The sequence below is a fragment of the Ascidia mentula genome, chromosome 8 (assembly GCF_947561715.1).
Source record: "Ascidia mentula chromosome 8, kaAscMent1.1, whole genome shotgun sequence".
NCBI lineage: Eukaryota > Metazoa > Chordata > Ascidiacea > Phlebobranchia > Ascidiidae > Ascidia > Ascidia mentula.
Genome location: NC_138573.1, coordinates 11,480,188 through 11,492,629, shown reverse-complemented (window position 1 = coordinate 11,492,629; position 12,442 = coordinate 11,480,188). Strand labels below are relative to the sequence as shown.

Here is a 12,442-nt window from a genome sequence, read left to right as displayed (position 1 = left end):
AGGTAGTTTATAGTACTGGTTTTGCAAGCAGTCTTGGCTAGCCACGTAAAAGAGTATTTATATTCTTGTTTCCGCCACAGGACAAATTTATGCAAAATCGCCACACCGAAATTGCCATTGCAGATGATGGGCTATGTTTTCCAGATTGACAATTTTACCGACTTAACACGACGTCAAACCAACCACCAATATTTTCTCCCACCACGTGAACTTTAAAATACCAGCAATTGCTTAAGGCAGTGGTTCTCAAACTGTGGTACGCGAGAGCTTTTCAAGTGGTACGCGATTTAGTCTACTCTATACAATTTGCCGCACTTTTTGCAGAAGTCAAAACCGCTGCAAATACATGATGTCGGTTTTGTTTATTGTGCATTTGTGACGCAATAGTATCAACATGAAATTGTTGCACTGTTGAAGTAATTCTGACATCGTGTATTCAACTGTGCAACAATTTCACGTTGATACTATTGCGTCACAAATGCACAACAAAGAAAACCAAGCAACTGGTGATATTGGCTAAATTGTTATTCATTGGTGTTATGTCATAACAGTTATGGTATATAGTAATACGGTGGTACGCAGTGTATTAAAAAACAAATGAGCGGTACGTGATTGGAAAAAGTTTGAGAAACACTGGCTTAAGGCGTAGAAAACATGGAACAATTTTCCGCAAAACATAAAAAACTTCAGTTTGAAAGGATTTGTGAAAGCACTAAAATTACATCCCCTCAACTTACATGCCAATGCTGCACAGCTATAGAGAAGACCACGTGCACGATGTCAACAGCCCCAGGAATGTTTTGGTACGATATAAGGGCTAATTCAATCACAACGAAACTTGGCCGCCGGCCAAATTACTGTTGTAACGACCGCTTGTGGGAAGCCTGGTCCTGCGCCGTTCATCCCTCCAGAATATCAAAATGCGCCAACCCAATAGCTATACCAAGACGACCCAGTCTTGGATTAACGTTCGTGTTGCGGTGTAACAAGTGTAGCGTTTTTTCTGTGAAGCCACAACATTCGTACAAAGCAGGTTTTAACGTCACAATACAACTATTATAAATAATGTGCGACAAAGTTACGCCTTTACCATCACAATTACAAAATTGTATCTGCATTATCTTTATTCCCAACTGTTCACACCTCATGCGTGCGTATGGCGCCAAACTTCAATTCACAAAGATCAACCAAAACTACATCGTGCGCCTAAAAAAACGAATTCTCCTATGGATGAATTCGTTTTTATCCATGTTATCAGGTGATCTTCGTTATGAAAGCTCTTAAGATCAATTGATCTACGATCTTTAGAGCATGGGCAGTTCAATGCAGGCACAGAGGGACAGACGTGGTATTGTTTCATCTGCCGTTATTTTCCATACGATCAGGATAATAGGTGATGTTGAAGCGCACACCAACACCAAGTATAGCTGCCTGGCAGTTGCCGTTTATATCAGACGTTTTTCTTTGTCTGCAACTTTAATTTTCTTTTTTGGTGCTTTGCATTTGTATTCCTCGACAATATCTGCTTTGCCTATTAAACGCAAAACTCCCCCCTCCAAAAAATGGATTAACCACTGAGCAACTGTCGTTTTATTAAATAACTCCCATCTAAACCAATGCATTTTCAGTCAATATTTGCCTGCAGCATTGTGGCGTCAAACTTATTGAATATGGGAAGTCGGATTTATGAATCTGGCAACCATGTTATAAAACTATGTTTGTCAAACCACTATGTGGGTGCAGGGTTTCTTTAACTGTGCCGCGGAACTTTCGCCTATTGATAATAATATTCAAAAACGTTTTGGCAAGTGTTGTGTAAAATTGTAAAGTTTAAGACAACATAATTAAAATGCCCTGGTATGTAACCACAGTAAATGTTTTTGTTTAGTTATTAAGAGCAAACAACGTTCGGAACTGAACGCTGGCCTGGTTCGCAACTGCACGGTGAATATTGCTTCTCGGTCATTTGTGCTACTTGTCCAAATAATGACGAGTTCGTTGGTGGTGCATTAGATGCTATGAAATTTGGCATACAAGTTGTGGCCCGCGGACCATGGACTGGACTCTTGAACACCCCTGTTTTATAGCAAACAAAATTTTTGTACTTTGGCAAACCTTGGGGCTTTCCCTTTAAACAACCAATTGTGTTTACTTTGTCGCATGGATTAAACATTGACATTTCGTTTTCGCCAGCAGCCAACCTGCGACTTTCTGGAAATTGCGCAAACAAGAAAACTGCTTTGCAATGGCTGACGAGGAATTAACTGGAGCGGATATCATTGCACATTCCCTGAAACATCAGGTACACGATAATTAAAAGTTTTTATTGAATCATTTCACTTTTATGTCTTTTGTTGTGTAGGGCGTTGAATATGTGTTTGGTGTTGTTGGAGTTCCGGTGGTTGAAGTTGCAGTTGCTTTGCAAAAAATTGGCATAAAATACATTGGAATGCGCAATGAGCAATCTGCATCTTATGCTGCTGGTGCAATTGGGTATTTAACAAAAACACCTGGTAAAATTTAGATTAAATGTTTATGAAAAAAAAAACTTCAAGGGATCATAAATTTTAGGCATTTGTCTTGTTGTATCTGGACCTGGCCTAATCCATGCATTAGGTGGAATGGCAAATGCTAATGAAAATTGCTGGCCGATGATAGTCATTGGTGGGTCTTCAGATGAAGATCAACAATGTATGGGTGCTTTCCAAGAGTTTCCCCAGGTGAATTAAATTTGGCGCATGTTTTTGGATAAAATATGTATATGTTACTTTAATTAGGTGGAGGCTTGCAGACAATACAGCAAATTTTCTTCCCGTCCAACAAGCCTAAATGCAATTCCATTTGTGATAGAGAAAGCTGTCCGTACATCTACTTATGGACGACCCGGAGCTTGTTATGTTGATATTCCTGGCAATTTCGTTAATGCATCCCAAATGAGCAACAACTTGACGTAAGCTGCTGTTATGAAGGAATTCCCATCAGCATTTACATCAAATCCTAATAACTTTAATTGTGCATACCATTGTTTGTTAGATTTCCATTACGATGTGTTCAACCCCCAAAGATTTTGTCTGAAGCTCATTTAGTTGCCAAAGCTGGATCTTTGTTACATCATGCCAAGAGCCCCTTGGTGATAGTTGGTAAAGGTGCTGCATATGATAATGCCGGAGAATGTATCAAAAATCTTGTTGAGGCCCACAACCTTCCTTTTTTGCCTACTCCCATGGGAAAGGGTGTACTCTCTGATGAACATGAACTGTGTGTTTCTGCAGCCCGGTCTAGGTGCCCAATTAAAGCATTGCTCTCTTAAAAATTCCGTGCAGAACTTGTGTTTGTGCCTACTATGAACTATGAAATGTTGTTTTGCAGGGCATTACTACATGCTGATGTTATAATGCTACTTGGTGCTCGATTAAATTGGCAACTTCATTTTGGAAAGTAAACAATGTGGTAAAAATTCAATTTTGTAAATAAATTTACAATTTGTTTATTTTATCAAAAGACAGCCAAGATTCAGAAATAATGTGAAAGTTATCCAAATTGATATATGCCCAGAAGAACTAAACAACAATATTCACTCTGCTGTTGCATTGCAAGGAAACATTTCAACTGTGCTAGAACAGGCATGCCACTTTCAAGTTTTTGTTTACTTGTACTAAGTGTAATTTAACAGATGCACCAATATTATCGACGCAATGACCGTGGTGTTCCTTGGAAACTGAGTAGAGGGGGAGAGTGGTGGGAGTTTTTACTGGAAAAAATCAAATCCAATGAGAAACAAACAAAAGTAGGCAGTTATATTGAACATCAAGATAAATACTTTGCATCAAGCATTTGTGATTATGCAGGAGTTGGCAAATGACAAATCGGTACCCTTGAATTATTATGCCATGTATGATGTGATTAAACCACATTTACCAAGAAATTCCTTTATTGTGAGTGAAGGTGCAAATACTATGGATATCAGTCGTACAATGATAGCGAACTTTCTTCCTCGCCACCGGTAAGCTGTTCCTTGTCTTGTTTATATTTTGTACTTTACATGCATAATTTGGTATTGTTATGATAGAATATTGCAAAAACTGAATAGCTGTTATTTGTAGTTTGGATGCTGGTACGTTTGGTACAATGGGTGTGGGAGTAGGTTTTGCTATTGCAGCAAGTCTGTATGCTACTGACCAAGCAGCGAAAACAGGAAAGCCTGCAGAAAAAGTGGTGTGTCATCTCAGTGTTCCATTTTATTCAACATCAATTTTATCTCATTTTGTCCGAATGTTTCAGATTTGTATTCAGGGCGACAGTGCTTTTGGTTTTTCTGGCATGGAACTAGAAACAGTTTGTCGGTATAAGCTGCCAATCGTTTTCATCATTGTCAATAATAACGGTATTGGATTCGGCGGTGAAAGAGATTTTTGGGAAACTTTGCAAACCACCGAGGATGTGGCGCTAAGGTAAAAACAACTTTTCAAATTACAAATTATTTCGTTGACCAATTGGATATATTTTAAATATAGTCATCTCAGCATGGTCGGTTAAAAAATGTAGTTTTCAACTTCTAAAATAAGTATCTCTTACGTACAAATACGTATTTGGCATACATAGTAATATGCGTCGATTTTACATCTAGCAAACAATTTTGCCACATCATGTTTGCAGTGCGCTTCCAACATTCCTCTCGCCGAATGCCCGCTACGAAATGATAATGACAGCTTTCGGCGGAAGCGGTCATTTTTGTTCCACGCCCAAAGAGTTGGATGAAGCTCTGGATCAATGTTTGTCACGTAGCGAAGACAGTCCAAGTCTTATAAATGTCGCAATTGATCCCTCGTCGAGCAGAAAGCAGCAGGAGTTTGCATGGCTGACACGCAGCAAAATGTAGATACGTTGCTGTTATGGAGTCATCGCATCAATATACTTTTTAATTTGTTTTCGAGAAATAATATTCTCTATGCAAATCATTTTTAAATATAGCAATGATAAGAACCACTTACATTGATAAGCATGTGACAGTGAATGGTTGTCATGGGGTGCACTCCAACCTCCCGACCCGCGCATGTAAGCTCGCTGTAAAAAGAGAGAGAAACAGCTGCTTAATAAAGCTTGCCCGCATACGTAACTTCGCGACAGCTGCTATTTCGTTGACAGATAGCAATGTTGCTGTTTGTGGGCGCTACAGCAAACTTGGCAGAATATCATTATGAAGTACAATCACGACAGACTGCATGCCTCTGATATATTGTTATTTGTGCTTTCTGATATGGCGAGAAGTCTTTAGACAGAAAATCAATGACCGCTGGCGCATGTGTTGAATAGCGACTAGAGTGCAATTACTCAAGTGTCAGTGCTAATCTGCAGGATCAGTCGGAAGAGTTAGATTGACGCGTTACGGCAAGGTCATTTGGGTTTACTTTATTGGGAGAAGTGTGAAGTATTCTTATAGCATTCCTACCGCAAGAGAATCTGAACAGTTACCTCTGTTAACAGTTACAGAAACTTAGAGAAATTGCTTGTGATTCATCCGCTTATTAACATATTTGCACATGCAATGAATGAAGAGAAAGGTTCCGATCAGCAGTGCATAATAGTAGTTTCCGAACAAACGCTTGTAACCCAACAGGTTGGAGCACGTGGCACGGGGAGTTTTACGCGTGAAGCGGCTGTTCCTGATTTTGAAACAAGAGCAGTGATACACAGAGAGGATTTGGGCGATAACGATGATAATGAACCAATAACGTTGCTGCAAACGCAAGATCAGGAACATGCTTATAGGCGCTTGATGATAATTCCCGACGATGTTAGCTGCGGTCGACAGTCTGCCATGTCTGAGACAAGAGCTATATCGCCCAACTCACTTGATGCCAGGTCGTTCACTTTGCCGACTGGCGACGATACAATAGAGTATAAAGAATTTAATCAGGGCACTCTGCAACGTTTTTACGGGGATGTGACTCCTTACGGAACAGTTGCACAGCGAAATAAAAAGAGTCACCTTGAAGTTGCAGACGGTGACGTAGAAGGCGAAACATCTCAAAGAAGTCCAAGCCCAAGACAGAGTCAAAGCAGAACCGAATCCTACGTCGGACCTGCATCCAAGACAAGTGTCAGTAGTTCCGTGTATTCTACACTTCTCCGAACCTCCAGAAAAGGTCCAGAACAGGTTTTGCTCTGTTCCAAAAACATCTCCTACATTGATTTCGTTCCCTCAAAAATAAAAAAATCCTGCGGAAAAAGAGGATATAAGACTTTCAGGTTTGCTTTTTTATGACTATTTTAAATTATTTAATCCGTAAAAATCTCGAGCACGAATTTATTTCTTTTTTTAGTGATTGTGTGGAACAGGCGAATAATTGGTTAAGTGAAAATTATCTCCAAGTAAAGATAATTCGTTGTGAGTCGATACGTCATCGTTTAGATCATTCACATCGCGTTAATCCAGAGTCAACCACGTCACACGATCGATCATACGTAGTAGCATTAAGGTAAGACCCTTTACGCGCTTTTATGATGTATTAAAAATGCTGATGGTTTAGGCTTTGGTTCTATCGTATGGAAATATCAGCCGTTGAGGATTTACCTGTGCAAAAGCTTTGTTACAAGAATTTTATCCCCCAGTATAAACAAACAGACAAACCAGCTGGTTGGAAACCGGACGATTGTCCGTATTTTGACAATCTACAGACGACTACAACAAAGCTAAACCAATACTTGGATCAATGTCCTATCCAAGGTATTTACACTATGAAACATAGAAGCACCGCATTTTATCAGTCAACATATTGCATTTTATCTACTGAAGGTAATCTGATATCCGTGGAATCTATTCCTGTCAACTATAAAACTGTGTTTCGCAACAAATGCCAGTTGGAAGTCGACGAAAGCTATTGTTGCATTGAATTTCAGGGACAATGGGATTTTTTGTTTATTCGGTTGTTTTTTTTGGAAGATTCAACACAGTCGTGCAAAAAAACATTGGGTAAATACATTGATACCTATGTTCGCTAGAGTCCTTGTAGGTTTTGACAAAATTTAATACTTTTAGTGCCATTTAAATAAGGATTGAATTCGTCAAAGCGAAATTATTTGTACTTTTGTAATAATTTTAAGAAAATCTTTGAAGCTGTATGTGTTCATTTTATGGTCCATTTCTGCCGTTACAGAGAATTTTTATTTATGCAGATGTGAAGGACTTTGTTCCTTATCCTGTGACTTTTCCTCCTTCGGTTACCGAGTTTCAAAGTTTTAGCACCCTCGTGGCCAGAGCAAATCGATGGATGGAAACCAATTACTCTCCACAAATCGTTTCAATTCAAACAATAGAAATACCTTTCAAGTCAAAACTGTTGGGTAAGAATTTTAAATCCAAACATACACCCAAGAGACCACAGAGTTTAATTTCTTATTTAGAAGTGCAGAAAGGTCACGTAAAGTCAAATAGCATGTCATATGAATGTCCTCGGTATAGCGTCCATTGGGAGACGGTTCGAGTTCTTCGCATATGGTTCAAAGAAGGTCCGCCACGTAAACAACTGCAAGCGAATGGAAAGCCGTTGATGGAAGTTCGAACCTTTTTCCCGGAGCAACTGACGACGGCGGGTTGTTGTGGTGCTCAGAAACCAATTTTCGCGACTACTCACGACACAGTGCAACGAATTGATAAATGGGTTGCTGCTACAGGTTGGTTATACTTTCAGAATAGCCTACTGTAAAAAATATTTTGTTGGATCTAATATTCCTGTGCGATCCGGAAACTTTTGTCTTTATTTGACTAAAACTTTCTAAATTTTTATCACATGGAAATTTACCAATGCATAAAGACATCATACGAAAGACACTACAAACTGTTATTATTTTTGTACATTTTTGCTAAGTTGAAGACAGAACTATTGGCAAAAAAAATAATATTGGGGAACACAGAATAACTTATTTTTCACATTCCTCACTGTTTTAAAATAAATAGCATTGAACGACAGGGTAAGTTTGCTTTCTTATCTGATCTTCAACTGACCGCACGCTTACAATCCGCAACAGTCGGCCTACTACCGACAGCATAGAACAACTGTTTCTTTCAAATTAAGGCGCAGAAATCATCGACCTTGAAACGGAAAGCTTCGAAAAATGGTCTGGCAAGCCGCGTCGTGTGCAAAACAACCTTGAAGAAAGGTGTTACAATAAGGAAGATTATGCATCGACCATGACGCGAAGCGCACTGGACTATCGACTTACAGCTTTCAGGGTATACTATCGTCCAAATGCACTCACCGACATTGACGAAACGTCCCAACCTTCTAAACCAGTGAAGCCATTCTGCTGCTTCGTTGGATGCAACATTATGTAAATAAGCGCCAAATGATTTATTTCGTGACAAGATTTGTTTTGATATATCTTTTGTAAAACAAATTTAATTTTGCAAGAGTCCAGATAAGGCGAATTGGTTGTTTTATGATTTACATACGTCAAACGCTTTTTCTTTTAACACCTAGTAGGAAGTTGCGTTGTATGGAAATTGATCAACGAATGTTGAAGTTCCGAGTGTTTTTGAAGTAAGCAAGTATGGAATTATACTTCAGCGTCTGAACTCCGAAATCGTATGAGTAATTCTTATTTGTTTCGTATGATTTGCACTTTCAGTTTTCCTTCCACAATAAACAAAAACGTAATTGAAGTTCGTATCAGAAGATTCAGTGCCGGCGTTCAGTTGGTGTTAATAATTCATTATGTAAACAAAACTTTCGGGGAATCCCGGGTCTTCCTAATCTTTATGCGACAGAATTCGGATAGGTTTTTCGCTTTATTATTATTTTGCAAGTTTAAGTAAAGTCAGGAATTCACAGTGCAAACGTAACATGTAGCACCAACACACAATAGTTCACAAAAAAATTGAAGACAACAAATTATCATCATCTCTTGCCACCCATTGCGGCACCTAAAATGAAATAAAAACCAAAGCGACCTTCAAAGGATAGATTTGTGAAAGTGGTAAAAGATAGACTGAGATAGGTAGGAAAATTCAAGTGAAACAAACCTCGAAATGATTGTTGCTATTCACAGTGAATCCAGGCAATAACAATGAAAACTAAAGCATTATGTTTTAAAAGGGTGAGTACCAAATAAGACAGTAGACACTTCCATTGGGTTTTGAGAAACCGAATTGTTTGTAACTAAGTTGTATCTAAACAAATAACGCAGGAAAAAACATATTTTCACAAAAGATTTCGTGTCAATAACTTAGCGCCTGTGTTTCGCTACACATTCATTTCACAGCGAATGATGCAAAAATAGGAATACTGTGCAGCTTTAATGACACACACAACCGTTCGTGCTACATTTTTCGCAACTTCACAATTTAGCAACATTTTCGTTGAGGGTTTACATCACAAAAATTTGTTTGCAGAGAATCGTTTCATAGAGAATATAACAAGTCGCGTGGTTGCTCTTCTTCACTAAACCAAAACGCGAATCTTACGACAACACTATTTGCGTCTAGGTAAACAAACACTTGCATGAAATAAACAAAATTTATAAGTGACTCGTCATTTCGTCTGTTTTTTTGTTGACTTCGAAAGCATCTTCAGACAGCTCATACACACCAGCAAATTTTGGATCGCTACAACCTGACTGACTTCGTTCCCGTGAAACAGGTTGAAGAACCACTTCAAGGGAGTAAGACGTAAACGCTGGAGACTGGAGAGAAATGTCAGATGCTGATGAGGAAAGAGACAACCTTGAACTAGGAATAGGAGGTGGGGGTGGGTGATTGCGATGCTCTTTTATTAATATTGTCTGAAAACTCTTCAGCATTGCATTTGAGTCACGCAAAGCAATTCTTTCCACCTCTGCAGAAAATAATAAAGCCCAATGTTTCACAAAAGCAGTGTCACAGTGTACCAACCATCAAGTGTTTATTGAGTAACAATAAATCTGTAATGTGTGATAGCAAGAAACATGTGTCATCTTTGCCAGAGTCTTAAGCTTTTTGCACTGAAATTACTGTTCTGCCTGAGCCTATAGTTTGTTAAATAGTCACAATTTAATATGTTATCTATTGTATAATACAGCAAAGTGATGATGTATGCTGTACCATTGTAATCACACATTTGTAGATACAGGAGAGTATAAAATAACCATGATTTAAAGAAAACAACAGCTGTCTTTATTATCAGACAACTGCACAGATTATTATCTGCCAACTGGGCACCTCTCACCTTTCATTACATGTCCTGAATCTTTCATTGTCTTGTGTTGTGACTTCCATATTTGAAAAAAGTGGTGAAAGACAGCAAGATAAAACTCATTCACTACAGCAACAATTTGCTTTCTTTTGTTGCATACACTAAACAAAGAAATATGCTATATTGTTAAAACTCCATTGAGTATTGCACACTCAGCTAAATGTTCAACTATTTTGATGGGTCATATCTGCAAACCATTTACATTAACACACAAAATATGCCGAAGAAACTTTAAAATAGCATAGTTTTTTTCCAGGCTTTTTACCTTGATAATTTTTCTTCTCTCAGAGCTTGCAAAGCAATGCGGGTAATGTTAATTGAAACAAGAGCAAATGGAAAATTCTGTTCTAAGTGTGTTGATAATTTAAATATTTCTCTACAAGCAGCATAGTGCTCTGTTACAAGGTACAATAAATGCAGCAAAGCCAAAACTCCTGCACCCCTGAGATCTGTAGCAGGATCAGCGCCTATTAAAGACATCACCATATATAAACATGATAACATTTCACAAAAGATTCATTTAAAATATACATGAATGATGCAAGAAAGCCTTACCTTGAAACCCAATATTTTCCCAGTGTTGTCCGAACCGTGGACAATTGTGTTTTAAACCAGTTAATCGTTTGTAGATTGTCTGCAGAATCCGACAATGAATGGATTCATCATTGTTCATTGCAACTATAAAAAGTTGTTTTATAGAAACAATTGGTATTTATTAGGCTTCTACTTACCTTGAGCAATATGAAAAATCAAATCTCTTTCTTCATGCAAAGATTTTATAAGTGGCCGTGGACCAAAAAGGAATCGAATAAAACTAGCAAGTTTTGTTCTTTTGTGTTTGGCTGATGGTTTTAAAGTCTCGTGGTTACAGGTTTGAAAATGCTGCAAAGCTTCATTAAAAGTGATGTCCTCAACAGCTTTGGCAACTCCACTGACTGCACAACAATTAATTTATTTAAATATAAATTACATAGGTATATACTATATACTTTTTATACTAACACAAAAAAATGCCACACGTCTGTGTGCAAGGCGATTTCAGGTAAACAAACATGTTTAAAATACAACACAAAGTTATGAATACAGTGTCATAATTACCACATTGCATCAAATATCTATCACAGTTACTGAATATTAAGCTACTGCTGTTTACTGGCTAGGTATAGAAGATGAACAAATCAGGAGATTACATAGATCACAGAAAAGTAGATAGAATGAAATTTCGGTTACATACTGACTTCAGATAAAATAACTTGTTTTTGCAAAATGTTTTGTAAACTTAATTGCAAAAAGCAATTAACACACCTGGATGTTTTAGAGTTTCAAGCGTGTTCCATTCTTCCTCTTCTTCAGCAACATTATTTTCCCATTTTTCTTTTTCCAACTTATCTTTCTGATTAATTTCAATATCAGTCGTCGTTAGAAGGCCTTGCTCACGTAAAATTTCACTCTAGAAATTCCATTGCAATGGAACAAAATTTGTTTTTGTGCTCGATATTCAAATTAGCACATGTTGTCAGTCACCACACCACATTAACATAGTTACATCAAAAAATTAAACACCGTACATAAACATTACTCAAACAATGCAGTTTCCCCATTCTCTGCCAATTACAATGTGGGTTACTTACTGCATTCTTTCCGTTCATCATTTTGCAGAGCAACCCGAAATCTGCGGTTTCTACAGTGATTGAATCACCGGTCTAACACCTTTGCATGAATTATTGTGGATCCCGTTCATCCGCTGAGAATATTTTTACGTCAATAGTCCGAACTCCTTTAAATAATGGTTAATTGCAGCAGTACACTCTTGCTCTTGCTCTTGCAATATGATTCACGATTTACCAAGGATACAATTGACAAACAAACTTTTGAACGCAAATGAATTTGCCGTTTTACAAGGTAGCCGCACGCGTGTCCGTTTAATCTGTTGTGACAAATCTTTCAGAACACATTGACATGGGAAGATACTTTTACAGCGGGTCACAACGTTTTCGCCAAACTTGATCCACATATAAGCCTATGTAACATAGAAATCTGTGCAAATATTAACGCTACGATTTCGTGTAGTATTTCAACTCAAATGCATAACCAAAAATAACAGGTGTTAGCCCTGTTTACACCTAATCATTAAAATTTGCACAGATTTATGTTTTACACAGATTTATATGTTTGTCAAGTTTGGCGAAAACTTTGTGACCCGTGTAAAAGTA

General features: G+C 37.9%; 3 protein-coding genes across 3 annotated transcripts; 2 read left to right on the top strand and 1 right to left on the bottom strand.

Annotated features, from left to right (window-relative positions):
- Positions 1-1,893: 1,893 nt before the first annotated feature.
- LOC145912436 (2-hydroxyacyl-CoA lyase 1-like) lies at positions 1,894-5,059 on the top strand. The gene is made up of 12 exons (XM_082999894.1): positions 1,894-2,302; positions 2,363-2,513; positions 2,572-2,720; positions 2,778-2,950; positions 3,034-3,282; positions 3,370-3,438; positions 3,503-3,623; positions 3,674-3,787; positions 3,849-4,003; positions 4,104-4,215; positions 4,282-4,451; positions 4,657-5,059. The coding sequence occupies exons 1-12, from the start codon at positions 2,246-2,248 to the stop codon at positions 4,877-4,879; spliced, it is 1,743 nt and encodes a 580-aa protein (XP_082856020.1). The 5' UTR covers positions 1,894-2,245; the 3' UTR covers positions 4,880-5,059.
- Positions 5,060-5,312: 253 nt separating this feature from the next.
- LOC145912435 (uncharacterized) lies at positions 5,313-8,635 on the top strand. Its single transcript, XM_082999893.1, has 7 exons — positions 5,313-6,249; positions 6,324-6,479; positions 6,531-6,727; positions 6,797-6,973; positions 7,177-7,344; positions 7,405-7,674; positions 8,076-8,635. Exons 1-7 carry the CDS (start codon positions 5,546-5,548, stop codon positions 8,333-8,335), a joined length of 1,932 nt encoding a protein of 643 aa, XP_082856019.1. The 5' UTR covers positions 5,313-5,545; the 3' UTR covers positions 8,336-8,635.
- Positions 8,636-8,782: 147 nt separating this feature from the next.
- On the bottom strand, positions 8,783-12,062 carry LOC145910844 (ELMO domain-containing protein 3-like). The gene is made up of 7 exons (XM_082998055.1): positions 11,861-12,062; positions 11,535-11,679; positions 10,961-11,164; positions 10,785-10,907; positions 10,495-10,696; positions 10,203-10,330; positions 8,783-9,833 (listed from the first exon to the last, which is right to left on the bottom strand). Exons 1-7 carry the CDS (start codon positions 11,879-11,881, stop codon positions 9,517-9,519), a joined length of 1,140 nt encoding a protein of 379 aa, XP_082854181.1. The 5' UTR covers positions 11,882-12,062; the 3' UTR covers positions 8,783-9,516.
- Between the last annotated feature and the right edge of the window lie 380 nt (positions 12,063-12,442).